The 20,323-nt window shown below is 33.7% G+C and overlaps 1 protein-coding gene across 1 annotated transcript; it reads right to left on the bottom strand.

Moving 5' to 3' along the window:
• Positions 1-14,650: 14,650 nt before the first annotated feature.
• On the bottom strand, positions 14,651-15,085 carry LOC145291037 (uncharacterized). The gene has a single exon (XM_080136544.1). It carries the CDS (start codon positions 15,083-15,085, stop codon positions 14,651-14,653), a length of 435 nt encoding a protein of 144 aa, XP_079992670.1.
• Positions 15,086-20,323: the final 5,238 nt, after the last annotated feature.

Here is a 20,323-nt window from a genome sequence, read left to right as displayed (position 1 = left end):
GAGTTTACCATTTTATTGTGCTGTCCTGATTAGTAAAAATAATAAAGAACAAGTGAAGCATGCATGGCCCCCCGTGAATACACAGTGAACGAGGCATAAAAAAATTAATATTCATTATTTGCCTGCCCCCCTTTAGTTCCTCAAGTGCGCAAGACCATAACATTTTTTAATTTGAGATCAGCATTATGCAACACTGCTAAAGAGACATACACAGAAAAGTTTGGACAAATATGGTAAAGTAGTCCCAAAAATGGAGTATTTTTTTAGACCTAAAAGAGCCCCTGGGGGACACCCAAGAGGTATCGCGAAGTATAAACAAACAAAATTATATAGAAATCAGTTAGTTACAACTTTTCAGAAAGTTTTATAAAAATCCAAGCCATCAATTTTTTTAATAAGCGCAAAAGTATCAATTTTAGCCATTTTAACCCGAAAGACATCCCTAGGGTAACAAGCAAAGTTTTCCCGGAATATCCGTTCTGTTACCTTTTTTTTTTTTTTTTAACTCATATCATATTTTTATGTTTGGGCAAAATTTCCAAAAAATTCAAAGTCGAAGTTATTTTATTCATTTATTTGCGGACTATTATACTAATTTTTATAGTTGTTGTTTAACGACGTTTCACTCAACCTGAATGTATCTTGTATCTCTACAAGACCAGAATTCGCCCATGTATTTGGGCTGGTGCATCTGCCACTAGTATCACACCCTTGGATAGGGTTCAAAGAAGTGTCACCAACTTAATAGGTTCCGAATTGTCAGCCAGGTATCAGCCACTCTTCCATATACGAAATGTTTCAGTCCTCTGCCTGTTTTACAAGTAATTTAATTGTACAATGATAGGTACAATAATATAAAGCTGAATGCCCACATTATTCCCAGTAGCCATATATTATATTAGAAAAAAGTCGTCGGGGAATTCTCACGGGTCTGCTAGTTTCTATAGATACTTGTAGGAAATTATGGTAGGTTGGTAATATACATAATTTGCTTGTTTTGGTTAATAGTATATAAACACTCTTCCTGGAATAAATGACTATTATTTATGTTTTCGAAATGTAAAATTAAAGGCAACCCTGATACAATACAGAGAGGATTTATTCAAGGTGATCTTTATTCTAAGTTACCAAGCAATGTGATAAAGATTTGGAAGATAGACATCAATATCAGCGTATTTAGATTCTCTTAACGTGCGATGCGTTTTCAAGTAACTGTTTTTACCACACACACATCCTTCGAGCCATATAACGTCCAATCATTTATTATACTTCCACAAGTTATCTATCAGTCTATACTTCTAGTAAAACAAGTTTACCTTGATTGAATTTATTTTCCTGCTTTTTAAACTGTTTTATATGTAAATATGTTTACTTGCCTAGTAGTTAACACAATATTTGCTCATAAGTTATTGTGACTATCGCAAATATGGGACAAATTTCGTTAACTGTTTTAAAGTATTATTAAAATTCCAGAAATTTCGAAAAGCTATCAACGTTATGCGTGGAATGGAAACGATGTTTTTCTATAAATAAAAGTGCTGACGTCGTTTAAATATTTTGAGAAAAGATTTCGGGAAACGTTCAAAACATTTGTATATTCTGTTATTTTTTGGATATTTTTTTTTCACGAAAATATTTTGATAATTCGGTGTTAATATTCAGCAAATCTTTCCAAATGTCATTATCGTTTAGCCTGACAAACTTTTAATCTATCTAATTTCCATAAATTTATAGCCTGGGATGAACAAATTCACATTCGATAAATATGTATTTAAATAAAATATCTTCACACAAACGCACGCATATATATGTATATATATATATATACATATATATATATACATATATATATATATACATATATATATACATATATATATACATATATATATACATATATATATATACATATATATATACATATATATATATATATATATATATACATATATATATATACATATATATATATATACATATATATATACATATATATATACATATACATATATATATACATATATATATACATATACATATATATATATACATATATATATATACATAGACATATATATATATACATATATATATACATATACATATATATATATATACATATATATATGCATATATATATATATATATATATATATATATATATATATATATATATATATATATATATATATATATATATATATATATATATATATATATATATATAAACACTAGCATTTCAGCCCGGCATTGCCCGGGTGTTTGAATGTGTGTATTTGAGCAAAAAAAAAAAAGTGGTAGTAGAAAGGAAGGGTCGAACCCGTACCGCGAAGGACAAAAAGAACGGGGCAAAACACCTGACGTCTTTGTCGTTACGAACATCGATAAATCGGAAATGATGTAAGTTTTAATAAAGGCTAGACAATAGAAAGAAAAGGATGACTTCAAAAATATCGGCGAAAAAAGCGACCTCCCCTCCTGTAGAAAAGTGTCCAGTTGAAGGTGAAGATATAAATGTTTTTAGCCAATTTTTTGATATTTGTCGTCTGAAACATCGAACTTAAAAACGATACTGATCTTGTAAAAATCCCTCGCCTCTTGAACTTTTAGATATAGGTTAATTGAACATGGATCTAACTTAATAACTTGATTTGAGCCCAAAACTATTAATGTTAAGGGGTCATAATAGGGGTCAATTTTTTTTTTTAAAATTGAATCTGCGGTCTGTACCAAATTACTCAGAAAATTTCTGGTCTAAACATTTGAAATTGAACATAAAGGGTATTCACAGATAGGGCACGCTTTTTAATTGGTTTGGGCCGAAAATTTGAGCCACCAAGATATAAATGTATGTATCTATGTTTGCATGCCTGCGTAAAACTTTCGAGAGAGCTGACGCATTTTCACAAGATAAGAATCCTTTTGAAGCTCTTAACACGACACATATCGAAAAATTGGCTAAATACATTAATTTCTTCACCCTCAAATTGGCAGTTTTCTACAGGGAGGGGTCGTTTTTTTCACGGATATTTTCGAAAGTCATCTCTCTTTTCGATTGTCTAGCCTTCATTTAAACATTCATCACTTCCGGTTTGGCGGTGGTCGTAACAGCAAAGACGTTACGTTTTCCCCATTCTTTTCCTCCTTCGCGGTACGGGGTTGAGCCTGCCTTCCTACTACCACTTTTTTTTTTTGCTCAACACACACCTCCAAACATCCAGGCAACGCCGGCCACTCATGCTGGTGTACATATATACGAGGAGACTTAAATAAATTTCAAGGCTTTTTTACAAGCATATAAAATTGTCGTGGACGCTAGAAAATTCACTATACTATTGCTATACATCTTACGAGAATCATGAATTTTGATGAGTTCAAGTTTAAATGAACAGTTACGAAAGGAATTGGAATACCCTCTACTAAAGCCTGTCTGCCGCAGTGGCCAAAATTCAAAACAGCAAAAAAATAAATAAATAAATAAAATAAATAATAATCTTTTAGAACACATTTGAAGAAGTATATGCAATTAGAATCCGTGTTAAAATATGGAAAAACTATCACATAAACGTATGGGATTCTTCCGACTGCTTTTTTACTAACTTTGAGCATCCGTTTTTGCAGTGACATAAGAAATTCCAGGAAGGTAGGAAGTCTACGAGGGATAGTGAGAGGTGTGGGAGAGGTGAAAAACTAAGAACACCAGTATCGATTAGCCAAATAAAGATATTCATGGAGTAGGAGCGTCGTGTGTCTGAAGAAACAATAAATGCACATTATTCGCGAGGAACTGAAGATGCGAAAGATTTGTGCGAATTCACCAGTCCACAACTTCATCTATGCCACGCACTATTTGAATAAGATGGGCATCGAGACAGGTAATCACGCGCTCTATAATCCAGATCTTGTTTCTTATAATCTTGGTGATTCCCTACTCTGAAGGAAAACATTAGATGCAGTCGTTATGAGAACATTAAGGAACTGAAAGACTCTGTGACCAGGGTCAGTGACATTCTCACAAAAGAGGATTTCCTCGCGATCTTCAAGAAATTGCTGAAACATTAAATGTAACGTAATATGCGGCCGCAGGAGAGATTGAACTAACTACACAAGTTTGTATTTTAATTCAATCCGTAGCTGAATACTTGAAATTCGCTAGGGCTATCAAGGGTATTTTTTATCGTGACGCTATCACTAGATGGGTTGCTAACCACGGCATAAGAGAAGCCCATCTACCCTCGAGAGAAGGATACACCGTGTCACTTTCCTACCCTGGTATTTGGCCTCGCGGTAAAAAAATAATACGTGCATTTAAACCGGAGGAAGTCACTTCCACGAGGACTAGAATTGTGTGTGTGCAATAATAAATAATAAAAGTTGTTACACGTAAAATGTCTGGAAATTTTTTTAAGGCATCTCATGGCTATATATATATATACGAAGTGGTCTGTCTTGGTGTGTCTGTGCGTGTACATTTCCTTACAAAAGTACTCTGTCAATTTTCAGTCTACAGACTCTGGATTTGATTATATATATATATATATATATATATATATATATATATATATATATATATAGAGAGAGAGAGAGAGAGAGAGAGAGAGAGGGGGAACTACTGGATTTATACCTGCTATTTCTAATTTTTATTCCCTCAGAATCAGAATAGATCAGAGTTGATTGCAAATTTCATTGTTTTGATGACTACACTTATACAGTTTTATCGCTCTGTTGCAGATATTGACGACGTGATACTGTAAGTAAGACGCGTGTCAGAAGTAGAAATGCGCGACTTACTTTCATGCATTCTAGACTTGTTCTGCGTATATAGCGATACTGAATTTTAGATCACAAAAGGTCGCTCGTTTTAAAAGTACAACGCCCGCATTTATAGCTTTACAACTTTTTGTGGTATAAATCTGGCAGCTTTACTTTTGGGTCAACCGTCGTTTAAGAAAAGCGTTTTGCTGACGTCTATATACATCCATCGTTCATTGCATGCACAATTTCTTCGAGAATGGTGGTGACTATATAAAAAATTAACGTCTGAAGCACAGAAGATCGCTTGTTTTAATGGTCTCGCTTCAGTCTGTCTAGCATTAAATCTTTTCAATTTAGAATCGTAGAGACTGTTTTTTAACGATACACACACAAACACACAAACACTTATATATATATATATATATATATATATATATATATATATATATATATTCAGAGATATAAAATGTGTCCAAAATGTGCCCTGAAGATTTAAAAATCTTTTTCATTTTAGCATTCATGATATTTTTCCCCATTTCAGATATTTTACATATAATATTTCGGAAATTAATTCTGGATAAGTGTAGCCTTGAACAACGTACACAAGTTTTAAAATTGTTTTACCAAAATTGACTCAAACAGCTTATTTTTCCCCAGACTTGACTAGGCTCGATATTTTCTTGTAGATCTATCTTAAAGAAATAGTCTACGTATACAAGAATCTATGTTAACGGACCCCAAACCATGCAATTATTGATGGAAAACATCAGGAACGAAATAAGGGAGTTAAATCGCATTCCAGAGATTCTGAAATCTGTCATGAATAATGATTTAGAAAGAGCAGAAATATGTGAAGCTGAAAGTAGGCTACATTTAAATGATAAAATCCATTGTTTTAGTCAGATTGTGTTGAAATTTCAGAAAAATATCAAAACTAAAGAATCTATTTTCGATGCAAACTCCTCGGGGAATTTTTTGAAACCCTGTATCAGTAGTTCCTTTTTTAAATTAGACTGCTGATAGTTTCTCTTTGGATAAAATTTTAAACGGGTATAAATATTTAGAAAAAATTGAAATAAAATATTTTAATATTTCAGAAATGAAATATATATATATATATATATATATATATATATATATATATATATATGTATATATATATATATATAGAGAGAGAGGGGGGAGAGAAAGAGAGAGATTAATATAGCGAGAGATATTATATATATATATATATATATATATATATATATGCACATCTATCGGAACATAATCGAAACCATGTAACAAGAAACATATATTTCTTGTCCTACTTGCAGGAATGTATAATTTGATGTTGCATTATAAAAATGGAGAATAATATAATAACTTTTGCTATTTACGTATGAACAAATTGAATGCAAGTTGTGCGTGCGTTATTAAAATACCTATCGTGACTTACACTTTATTATAATACAAAATTATACACGCCTAAATATCATTCTTTTCATATAATGAAAGAATATATATATATATACATATATATACATATATATATATATATATATATATAACAACTTCTTAGAAAGGGGTTAAATGGTTTAAAAATCTATCTATTGTTTACGATTCTTTGAGATGAGGATTGATTAGTATAATTATTTTCATAGTCTAGACTAGTGTATTTATTTTAATGTGATATTCATAATGTTTCTGCTGATTTAAACCTTGGTATTTTTGGGGTGAGTAATAATATCGAATTATAAACTTTGGACAGATCATCGAGCATGCATGTGTTGAATCGGTCCGAATTTGTTAGTAAAAAATGAAACATGCATGCCCCCCCCGTGAGTGCACAATAAACGAGGCATAAAAATGACGAAGTTCAGCATTTGCCCAGCCCCATTTAGTCCAGAATGTCCACAGTGGACGTCAAATCCCGGTGAAAATGAACAAACAGCGCAGTTTTAGGCCTTAACATATGTACATTTTAGTTCTGCTCAGTGCTAAAAAAAAAAAGAAAAAGAAAAAATGAAATGACTAAATCCCTCATTTGCCCCTCCTATTATGCCCCCTAAATCCCCAGGGCGTTAACATGTTTTAATTTGAGTTCAGCACCATGCAAAACTAGTAAATAGACACACACAGAAAATTTTGGACAAATATGGTAAAATAGTCCCAAAAATGAAGTATTTATATTAGCCCTGAAATAGCCCCTGGGGGAAAACCCAAAAGTTATCGCGAAGTATAGACCAACGAAATTATATAGAAATCAGTTCGTTACAACTTTTCAGCAAGTTTTATAAAAATCCTAGGCATAATTCTTTTTTAACAAGCACAAAAGTGTTTAATTTAGCCATTTAAACCCGAAAGGCAGCCCTACGAGAGCAACCGGAGTTTTCCCGGAAAATCCGTTCTCTGACATTTTTATTCATATCATGTTTAATGTTGGTGCAAAATTTCAAACAATTCAAAGTCGTACTTACTAAGAAAAGGGCTGACAGACGAACGGACGAACGAACGAACGGACGAAGGTTAATTTACAGGTTCACGTTCCTTTTGCCGAGGGACCAACAATTATTTCTAATTGACAGTATTTGTAACTTGTAGATTCACTCCTCCACATGGACGAAACCTTTTGAAAATAACATCTAAGATGATAACAGTAGTTTAAATAATTGAAGCAATCTATCCAATATTATACTAAATATGCGTCAATAAACATACATTTCTCGACGATATTTCCCCTATGTTTATCTGTTAGGATTAATTTATGTTTGAAATATTTTGTTTGCGTTGTTCTATTTCGTATCAATGGGCAATTTCCTTATTAAATGCATCCTCTATACCTTGCGCTCATTTCATACAGTATCTACTATTCGCGGTTTCGTACCATCTTGTCGAACTCAGGAATATTTCTTTCGAATTCGCGAATCTGCTCGAAATTTAACATTCGCGTATAGTATGCTCTCGTTCTGTCAACCACGAGTAATTCCCAATTAGATTTTTCGGTATTTTACACCAAGGATTGAACTTTCACCATTCAGGAGAATATAGCTTTACAGTTGACATTTTCTAAGTACTCTAACGACTTAGTTGGCTACCGGAAAAATACAATTACGAATTACATAGGACCGCTGTCCAGTCATATCTGACGGAAGGAGCGTATGCTACCCACGTGTACTAAATACAGGGTTCGTTGGAAATTTCATACATATTCCGGAATTAGATAGAAAAATTCCCGAGTTCGACAAATTACACCTGAAGATAGTCGTAGGTTACATCGACCGAAACTTACTGAAAATGACACTTAGGATGAGAACAATAGTTGGAAGAATGTAAATAATGCGATTAATCATTCCTCATCTTAAAACTTCCGAAACATAAGATTAGATTAACTCATTAAAAATAAAGAAATGTATAACTATATGATTTAACACAAAAACATGAAGAAAAAAAGAGATACAGACAGATAGAAAGAAATAGTAAAAAGCGATTATTTTATAATTTTGGATTCTTGGTTTGCGTTTTACTGGTTTTACAAAGTCAGTTTCTCTCGAATCAACCAATCTAATTGTTGATCAACGGTTATATTTTTACAGGTGTTATAATATACATATCCAAGGAAGGCATTATATAACTGCTTTTTTTGTTTGACTTATTTTTTTTGGACGGGGGTATTGATTTAATATCTTCTTGCTTTTTATAGATGAATCATCTATACTAGAAATCTCAATCGTCGGTTATGTGTATGTATTATGTATGTATGTATGCATGTATGCATGTATGTATGTATGTATGTATGTCTGGTAAAAAAAAAATCTTTAAAATGATCCTGCTGAAATCCTGATGAAATCGGTATCGTTTTGAAGCTCGACATCCTGGACGACAAATATAGAAAAAATTGGATCAAATCATGAATTCCATCATCCTCAACTGGCCAGGTTTTTACAAGGAACAGTTTTTTACAAGGTCAGTTTTTGCGTTGCCATTTTCGCAAGTCATAGTATCGGTAGAATTGACTACGCTTAATTTTAACATACCGAACTTCCGGTCGGAAGATAGAGACATCGGCTAAGACGTCACTTGTTTAACTATTTTTTCTTTCTCCATCGCGTTACGGATTAGAACCTGCCTGCCTTCTACCATATTTTTAACACCTCTTCCTACTGTTTTTTTTTTATTCCTCCCTCCTACTATCACCTTTTGCTCACCCTTTCCCGGGGGTTCCTTACTACCATCTACACAAACCTGGCCACCTCAGCTACTGTTGTTTTGAGCCCCCCTCCTTCGAAGTCCTTACTATACTACAAAAACACCCGAGCAACCCCGCTAGTAACGCATAAACATTAAAAGTCAGAGGAAGATAATGATTGATGGTTGAAAGATAGATGAATATTACGAAGGGATCGATAATGAAATTGACTTATTTTGACCAATTTTGAGTATAGTTGAGGACAAATATTCAGTTTACATTGAATTGGAGGTGATAACATTGTTACTTACCGCTAAGCAGGCCTTTTGGTAAAGATCAAAGTGTAGTATCTGTTCTTCAGATGCTGCACTTCCATTTCTTGTTCTCTTTCGGTGGAGGAGAAATCCTTCACGACTGAGACAATTTTTATTTTTGTACCTTTTCTCCACGTTAAAAAACGACCCTGGTGTCCAACTCCGTCCCGTGGGGAGGCATAGTAAATAGGTACAGCTAAGCAGGCTTTACAAGCGAAAATTGCGGCAGGTCTGTCGTTTAGTTGTACAAATATCCTCGAACAATGTAATCACAAAAAGGGACTCTTAAAGATCGGCACCGTTATCGAGCAGAAGCTTTTTTTACATGTTTCACAAACTTTAAAGGGGTAAAATATAATTACATAATTATTAAAAATTTAATTCTGTGATTGTAATTCAATTTTAACAAATCAAAAAAAAATAATGCAAGATGAAGTTTTAAAATATGCTTGTACTTCTCCTATCGTATGCACCCGAGAAGAAGTAAAATTAAACGAGAATTATGTGCTTATGCATTTTTAGTAGCGCGCTATTTTTAAAGAGATTTTCAGGTCAAATTTAAGTTTAAGTATGGAGGTAAGGCGCGAACGAACACCCCATAATTTTATAATACCATATTTCTTCAAACTGAAACATTATTATCAAAGTATACTTACGCAGATAGATATGAAAAGTCTTTATTAAAGTTTGTGTCTATTTCCATTCCATGGAGGCCAGGCGCGTACGCAGACCCCACAATTTTATTATACCATCCCTATGTAAGTTAAAACATACTTATTAAGGTATTATTATGTACATCTTCATCAAAAACAATTGTAAACGTTTTTTGTTATTTTTAATTTTTTTTATTTCCATACTTTGTGGACCAGATGCGTACGCAGACCCCACAATTTTAATGAACCACCATTATGCCAGATCAAACATACCCATTTCTGTTTCTCGATACATCTTCTATCATTATATGTGATCAGTTTTCTATGATAGTCAACCATATAGGAGCCTATTCGTGACCAGACACCCACACATACGTTCAGCTTTATAGTATATATATATATATATATATATATACATATATATATATATACATATATATATATATATATATATATATATATAAAAGAGTTCGCAGATATAGAGCACATTTTTATATGATACACAGCGTTAAAAATGTGGTATGTCTGTGCATAATTTATTTTTTACAAAGGAATCGACACTTATCAAGGCCCAGAGGCCACTCGAGGATAAGGGTTAAAGAGTGTACAGTGGTCAAAAGGGCAATATCACAGTAATCGTTACAAGTGTAAATTTGGTAAATTGGATTACTTAAGGAGAACGGCTCATCAAGAACTTGTTTACATTGGACTTGAAGATGGCCATATTGTAGTCAGCTGGAAAGCAGGTAAACGGAGGAGAGTTCCACAGGTGTACAGTATTAGAAAGAAGCTTTGTTCATGGAATCTACTTTTGGTTTAGGCGTAGATAAATAGTGGGGCAAAACTATGGATAGTGTTTACAACCAAACGAGTGTTTCTCGTGAATGTTTGGTGAGAAGGGACCAGAGATTCGAGCTCAGCCAAGCACTTGCCATGAAAATAACAATAAAACAGACAGGGTCGCAACGTCTCTTTTGTGAGAAAGAGGTTGCAGGGAAGAGAAAAGAGTATAACGTTTCTATTTACTCGCCCTCACAAGAGCAGAGTTAGATACAAGGTCGGTTTTTGATGTGGGAAAGATCCAACTCCCCCAAAAAAGATTACACTGAATAGGAAAAAAATAAAAATTGTTTCAGTTATGGAGGATTACACTTTAACCGACTAAGGACAGGAAAGATAAAGTGAAGCATTAAGACAGATACTACGCTGTCATCCTGGCCCGAAAGCCAAGAAAAAGTGCATAATGTTATGCAGCGCATTAAGTTGTAAACATACATCTTTTTCTCTAATGTGTAATTTTACTAAGCTAAATTTCTTTTACTGAAACGTAGATATATAGACATTATATTATACAGGGTGCTCCCACCCCCCCAAAAAAACAGAGAGCATTCAATTGTTTTTCTGACCATTTTACAGTCAATTAAGAAAAAAGGCCAAATACCCTAGTGTTTTGATGTGACGTTTTGAATATAATAAACTGGTTATGACCAATGTTTCATTTCATTCGAACAAAACACTAAGAAACGGGGCCTAATTAGAGTTGGACCAATTTTTATTGGGGTCACCCTGTATATACTAATGTGGTGACCTATATTTCGTAAGTTACAAATATACGAAATAGACGTTTGTATCAATACGAATCAAAAATTAAAACAGCACAAAAAAATTATACCTCTGGTCTCTGTTCCTCCAATTACAAGGACGGTTCCTTTATAATCATCTCCGCAATACTCTGGATCATCGTCTGTATTTCAGGTATAAAAGAAACTAAATTAAAAGGGCCTTCTCAAAATGTAGAAAAAGGGCTTTTTATTTAAATTTCGGCGCTGCCGGCTCTTATGTTTGCGGCGGGAAACGTCTAGATTTACAGGCATATTGGTGTCTTTGTTTGGCTCATTTCTCACCAACCGAACGAACTAATCTACCTATTTCACTCATTTTCTCCAAAAGTCATGTGATGCCAGCTTCGTCTCTGGCCACGCAGGTTAATGTTATATTTATGTGCAAACTATTAGGCTATCCCATAAGTTCTGTCCGAATTTATAAATAAATAAAAGAAGCGTCCAAATGTTACATTTAGTTAAAGATTTAATCATCAATACACTTTCCCTGATCATCTATGACTTCCTTTTATCTATTAACACGCTTATTAATTACATCAATAAAATCCGTTTATGCTTGGATTCAAAGAACTCACAAATGTAAGTTTCAACATCTTTCTGCGTTACAAAAACTGTTCTTCCAAATGATTTTGTAAACTGCGAAACAAATAGTAGTCAGAAGGGGCAAGGTCATGAGAATAGGCTGGATGAGGAATGTTCTCTTAACCAAGTTATTCGGTCTTTTGTGGGGTGATCTTGCTGTGTGAGATCATTTATTGTCCTGATGAAACACAACCACTTTTCGATTGACTAGAGCAGGTATGTTTCCCTTAAAGGTTTATGTCCAAGCGCTCTCATTGCTGATAGTATATTTTAGCATTAATTGTTGCATTCGGTGGTAACGATTTAAAGTGGTTTATTCCTTGAAAATCCAACCATATTGAAAGAAAAGTTCTCTTTTCTGCTGTGGCTGATACATTTCCCTTTTACCCAGACGTTGTTTACGAAGATTTAAATTTCGAAAAGACATCCATTTTTCGTCACCAAGCACAAGTCTATCCAAAAAAGGTGAAACTAGTTAGTGAGAATGGAGAGAAGAGCAGATGTCGACTCGGGATTTGAGATTGTTTTCAGACAATTAAGGAAGCACCAATGTTCCATGTTGTTGAAGATTACGATGAACGTTTGTATTATTTGAACTCAGCTTTATTGCTAATTCCTCAACTGATAAAGCAGGATTTTTTTTTTCAGCAGCTGCGTAAAAAACTTATCCTCAAACTCAATTGACGTCCGGTTCGATCTTCATCTTCAAAGTGAAATCTCCACTTCTGAAGGCCCTGTCAGTGGGGCATTAGAATACACCGACTGCCCCCCCCCTGCAAAGGGTAAAAGTCCCTCAATGGGGGTCCTGGATATGACCTTAAACTATATCCAGTGGTGAGACCCCAGCTTGCGGGCTTTAGGGAGTGTGGAGCCACCCTTTAATTACCATTGCTCCCAGGTCCACTCTGACCCGGAGTGGTAGTACCTGTTAGGGTTCCAACTATGGGTTAAATAGAAACCGACTTGAAAACCACAAATATATTCTACTAAAAAGTTTTCTTCAAAATCTTTGGATTCGGCATTAAATAACCCGAATAGGGTTGATATGCCGTAAAACAAAAAAACAACCAACAAACCAATCTACTTCTGAAGCACCTTCTACAAGTTCTTTCATTCACACATTCCTTTCCATAAATTAATGAATATTTCTAGCCGCTTCGACTTCTGAGATTTCATTTCTTGAACTTATAAAGGATTATATGCCTCAAATGATTCTATGACATTTCTATTTTAGTAGGGTTGTAATCACGCAAATTAAAATTACATCATTCTGTGAAACAAATTGTAATCATTTAAATGCGCTTAAACATAAAAATATAAAAAATAACACAATGCACACACTATTTTTTAAGTTTCATTCAATTTTAATACAAAGGTTAAAATTCGGGCAGAATTAATGGGATGACATCGGCTGTCTGTGTACGTGTTAAATCAGCAAATAAATAGTAGACAACATTCGATGACTCAATCTGTCTTTTCTCCAGCGCTAGCACAACCTCGGCGTTTAAACCACTCAATTAAAAACAAAACAAAACAATTATTCTAAAAATGTATTGCTTTCAGTGATGTTCTCTTCTGCTCGATTTTGATTCCAAAGAAAGAAGTATTTAGTTCAATAGGGCACCAGCGGTTGAACATTATAGAACTATAATATATATATATATATATATATATATATATATATATATATATATATATATATATTTATATATGTATATAAAAATGAGGTTAATATAATTATAGATGCTATAAATTTATAACAGTGTATCACAAAAGTGAGTAAACCCCTACATATTTTCCAATATTTAAGTATATCTTTTTATAGGACAGCACTGAAAAATGATTTTTGACACAACGAAAAGTAGTCTGTCTGCAACATATATAACAAAGTTAATTTATTTTTCCCTCAAAATAACTCGAAATTTCGCCAGTAAAATATGACTCAATAAAAGTGAGTACACCCCTTACGAAATGTAGTCCATATTAACATACAACATGTAAACTCTCAAAATTTTGTATGGCCACCATCATTATCAAAAATGCCTTTACTCTCCTGAGCATCGAGTTTACCAGAGCTTCATATGTAGCCACTGCAATGTTATTCCAATCTTCTATTACGCTGTGGAAGATCTGGCGGATATTTGAGACTTTGCACACCTACACGTTCTGCTTGAGGATGTCCCAAAGTTTTTCTATTGGGTTCAAGTCTGGAGAAATGCTTAGCCAGTCCATAATTTTTACCCTCAGCCTCTTCAGTAAAGCAGTGGTTGTCTTGGATGTGTGTTTTAGGTCATTGTAATGCTGGAACACTGCTCTGGATGGAAGGGGATCATGCTCTGCTGCAGTATTTGACAGTTACATGTTGAGTTAATGTTTCCCTCAATAAAATGTAACTCTCCAATACTTACAGCACTCATGCAACCGCAGGCAATGACATCCCACCACCATGCTTGACTGTAGGTATGAGACACTTTTCTTTGTACTCCTTAAGGCCTTCAGAACCAAACAAATTAAAGTTCGTCTCATCAGACCATAGGGCATGGTTCCAGTAATGGTTCAGTAATTTATGGGCTTAATTGACTTGTCTTCAGCAGACTGTTTGCGGTATTTCTTGTGTATTGCCTTCAGCAAATCCTTCCTCCTGGGATGACAGCCATGGACACCAATTGGATGCAGGGTGAAACGTATACTCTGAACACTATCAGGCTGAACCCCACCCTCTTTAATCTCTGCAGCAATGCTAACAGCACTACTACGTCGACCTTTCAAAGAAAGCATTTGGATATGACGCTCAGCACATGCGCTAAGTTTATTTGCACAACATACACGAGGCCTGTTCTGAGTGGACCCTGCTCTTTTAAAATGCTGGATTATCTTAGCCACTGTGTCCCAGCTCAGCTTCAAGCTATTAGCAATTTTCTTGTAGCCTTGGCCATATTTATGTATCGCTACAATACGTTTATTTAAGATCCTCAGAGAGTTCTTTGCCATGTGGTACCATATTTGAACTTTCAATGACTGCTAAGAGAAAGTGTGAAAGCTGTACTGCTTACTTGAATATACCTGCTCCCTGGGAAGATATGGCATAGTTACTCTGATGAATTACATAATATTGTGCAGGGGAAATAAACAGTACTCAATATATATTATATTATATATAGATTATATATTATATTATATATAGATTATATATATATTATATATATATATATTATAAATATATATTATATATATTACATATACATTATATATATAAAAACGACAAACAACCACAGAATTCGCGCATAAGCCTGAAGAGTCCTAGAGTGGATGAAACGCGGACTATTCAGTGTGCGGTGTCTACAGTTGCATTTATCTTGTTTGTTATTAGTATTTTTATATATAGTATTGTTGTTCTTGCCCGGAGTTGAACCATGTAGTTTATGTCTTAATGAAAACTTTTCAATCCTGTACCTTAAAAAAACCCAACATCTATTAAACTGTAGAAGAGAAATAGCAGACAACTGTGTTCACAAGACAAAATTTACTCTAGGATAGCGATACCAAATAGTTGTAAAACTTACAAAAACAATAGAAAATAAACAAATAAATAAATTAAATAAACATGAATATGCATAAACGATCACACATATATGTATGTATATGTATGTATATATATGCGCATATATGTATGAAATTTATATATAAACTAACATCAACTAACATAAAAAATGTATATATAAACTAACATACACTAACATAAAAGACCCACTGATTTACAACAGATTAAGAAACAAAATATCCAGGCTAAATAGAGCACACACAAAGGAACAGGCCAACCACAGGTCAAATAGGCCTTTGTCCGATAAGTGCATGCTCATTGGCTGATAGAGATGGCGCGGTGGATACTAGAAAGCTGATTGGCTAACTAAATTCTCAATAGAGATGCTCATATAAAAACGACAAACAACCACAGAATTCGCGAATAAGCCTGAAGAGTTCTTGAGTGGATGAAACGCGGAATATTCAGTGTAGCCTAATCGCCATATACATATTATAACTTACTAACAAGCTCTACCTACGTATTGAGCACTTTTGAAGTAAATACTTAAATTTGTACTTTCGTATATTAATTTTATGTGAGTAAATTAAGCAGTTACATATATATATATATATATATATATATATATATATATATATATATATATACAGGGGATTAGTTGCTAAGAAACACAGTTAAAAGTTGGTTTCTGACTGAGGTAGAATATCGGATACTAATTACAACTTCTTACACTGATGACTACACAAGCAAGAAACCTTATTGATTGTACGTATAAAAATAAGTATTAATATTTTTTTATATATTTTTATAGTTATAAATCCCCCTTATAAATTAATGTTAAAACATCTTTATAGAATAAAGCGGTAAATAACTCGTTGGATAATTTCGGACCGTTATTTTGAATGCCCGCAGACACGGCATTTGTCGGCACTTACACACCTGTAGTTTTTGCATTAATTAAAAACGCCTGCAAGATAAGATGCTACTCTAAGCAGTAAAGTATAACAGTCAGGTTGTGTTCGAACCATCCCTCCAGTAGTAAGTGTAAATTTTTACACAAACAATTGCGTATTAGGCTAGGTATTTAAGTATAAAATACTTGTCTATAAGGTTGGTGCAAACATAATGTCGGTTTTTGACTTTAAGTTGAACATTCGAAAACGACATTATTGTGGCATAAATCTAATATTTATTTGAAAAATAATCTATAAGCAGATCATTCAAATACGGTAGTGTGTAAATATATGGTTAACTGTTAGTTTCACTCATTTAGAACTTCTTTAAAGCTTCAGCTCTGACTCATTTTGCGACCAAATTTCAAACAATTTTTAAAACTGATAGATCACCTTCTCAGCTATATTTTGAACTAAACCTTGTAAATTTTCATTACTGGTGTGTACATATATATATATATATATATATATATATATATATATATATAATTTTAATTAGAATTCATCATTGATACGATTATTATTTATTAATTTATCTATTGCGGACTAATATCCTCATCTTTCTTAATTATTGTTTCACGACATTTCGGCCAACTATTACTCTGGCTTTCATAAGGTGGTAACCGGGACAAAATAGGAACTCCGAATCTCCTGACTGCATTCAGAGCAATTACTACGATCCATAGTTGTTGTCTCACCACGTTTTGCCCAAGTAAAACTCTGGCCACCTTAGGGTAGGATTGAAACCGCTTTCTTCAGACAATTCTTACCTGGAACCGTAGAGATTCAGCGTCTCTATCTACTGCGCCAAGGGCCCTAAAGAAGGGTGACAGAAAATAGACGCATAGACGCAACCACGTGCTCAAAAACTAATAAACGCTGTTATAAAGATAAATAGAGCACATGACAAATATTGATTGTTTAAAGAATAGCTTGATTAATGTTTACGCTACGATTCTTAACCTTGAAATATATAAGTTTGAATCATAATTCAGATTTTTCAGTGGTGCTCCATGATTTTGCCCATGGCTGCGTATTTCTCTCTCTCTCTCTATCTCTGTCTCTCTCTGCCTCTGTCTGTCTATCTCTCTCTCTTTTGCCGTGTATATATATATATATATATATATATATATATATATATATATAGAGAGAGAGAGAGAGAGATACATAGAGGCGGCAAAATGAAGCCCGCACTTGTAATTTTTTTAAAAACTGCAGATTAAAGATTGATTTTATGTAACTGTTTAAACAAACTATACTTGATTGACCTTTTAGGAGTCTATAATTTTACATGTTCATATCTGACTTTAATTGAAATATTCTAATGTTCACGTCAATTTTAAAAAAGAAAGCCCGCACAAGGGAAAATTGTTATTTAAATGTAACTTTAGGGCATTAATGCAACACACATTCAACAGGAACACAATGAACTCGTTAATATTTTGGTAGCATAGCCCTTCTGTAATTTGACACCCTGCAATCTTTTGGAAATGCCTTGAAGTAGACTGCAACAATACTCCGAGGAAAAGGCATCCCACTTTTCTTTCATTTTTGTCCAAAGTTCTTCCTAATTTGGAATTTTATCTTGCGTAACTGTTGCTTGGTGTAATGCTATACGTTTTCGATAGGATTGAGGTCTGGATATTGTGCAGGCCAATCAAAACACGGACTATCATTCTCTTCCAGCAACCTCAAGACATTACCAGCTGTGTGTATGGGAGTATTATCCTGCATGAAGATGAAATTATCATCCAAATTCCGACCAAAGTAGGGTAGAAGATGCTCATTCAACATATTAATGTACTAATCGAATTACTTCGACTTGCAAGCGAATTATAGACCCTGGACCATTGGTACGAACAATGCGCCACATCAAAACTGAACCTCCACCACCTTGCAGCCTTGAAACTGAACACTATGGATTAAATTCTTCGTCTTTCCTCCGACGGAACTACTGTCTACCATCACTGCCTAGCCTATTGAACTTGCTTTCGTCGCTAAAAAGAACTTTTAATCAATATTAAGAGTTATAATCTTAATTACATCTAATGAAGTCTAGACGGCGCTTTCTGTTCTTTACAGAAATCATTGTCTTGTGTCTTGACACATATCCCCGCAAATTAAATCCCTTTAATCTGTTCTTGAAAGTAGAAAGAGGGATCTTTTAAAGTGTTGTTTGATTTGGGGAGCCGTTTAAAATCTATTTTTTAGCCTGCGGATCTTGATAGCATTATCTTTCCTGTTAGAAGTAACTCTAGTACGACCAGGTTTAGGAAACACTGCCGGTGTTTTGGTGCCTTTGCACAGTCTTTCGTACTGTTTTCTCATCACATTTCAATCTGCGGCCAATTTCGCGATTGGATAAACCAGAAAGGTTAAGATTAATGAGATTCTGAACATCACTAAGAGGAAATCGTGACATATGGACCAAATGTTACGTTTTATAACCTGGAACAACAACAATTTAGATTAGAGATACTTTGGTACCTGTTAGTGGATATTTTAAACTTATTTAGGGGCGATAATTTCAGCTGGTTTTAAGCGAATTTGTTGCTGCGGACTTTCTTTTTGCCTCCTCAATTTGAATTTATTTTTTAAAATTGATGTGAACATTAGAATATTTCAATTAAAAGTCAAATATGAGAAGGTAAAATTTTAGAGGAGTAAAAGGCGAATCAAATGAGGCAAAGTTTGTTTAAACGGTTACATTTAATAAAGCTTAGATTTGCAGTTTTTTGAAAATAAATACATTTGCGGACTTTCTTTTAGACAACACTATATATATATATATATATATATATTTATACATATATTAGCAAAAGTACCCGTCGTTGACTTGGTTCAAAAACAGCCTACAGAAAATGGACTCTAATTTATTAAAGTATGATAGGTTATGTAAAGGAAGGGTTGTAAAGAGATAGCTTCGAATCAAAACCAAAGAAAAATATGATGAAAGTAAAAATAAAATAGATACACCCCATAATTTATTATACCATACCTGTTCACACTGAAACACTTATCACAATATTCTGTGAATCTATATTAAAAAACCTTGTTAAACTTTGTGACATATTTCCATTATATGGAGGCCAGGCGCGAACGAAGACCCCATAATTTGATTATACCATATTTCTTCAAACTGAAACATAATTATCAAAGTATACTTACGCAGAATGATATGAAAAGTATTTATTAAAGTCGGTGCATATTTCCATTCTATGGAGGCCAGGCGCGAACGTAGACCCCACAATTTTATTGTACCATCCCTATTTAAGTTAAAACATACTTATCAAAGCATTTTTATGTACATCTCTATCAAAAACACTTGTAAACGGTTTTTTTTTTCATTTTTAATATTTTTATTTCCATGCTGGACCAGGCGCGAACGCAGACCCCACAATTTTAATGAACCACCGTTCTGCCAGATCAAACATATCCATTCCTGTGTCTCGATACATCTGCTGTCATTATATGTAATCAGTTTTTTAAAGTAGTCAACCCTATAGGAGCCTATTCGTGACCAGGCACACACACACACACATACACACACATTCAGCTTTATATTATATAAGAATATATATATATATATATATATATATATATATATATATCGTGTGTATGTACGTATAAATGTATGAATGCTATTATATATAATTGACTTTGTGTCTGTGATATTAATCCTTATTAACTCCTACACGGCTGAGTCGATTTTTATAAAAGTTAACACAAGGTTAC

This window comes from Euprymna scolopes, chromosome 12, assembly GCF_053919585.1.
Source record: "Euprymna scolopes isolate OS-2025 chromosome 12, ASM5391958v1, whole genome shotgun sequence".
Taxonomy (NCBI): domain Eukaryota; kingdom Metazoa; phylum Mollusca; class Cephalopoda; order Sepiida; family Sepiolidae; genus Euprymna; species Euprymna scolopes.
Note: the sequence above shows the minus strand (reverse complement) of the source record. Positions and strands in the feature narration are given on the sequence as shown.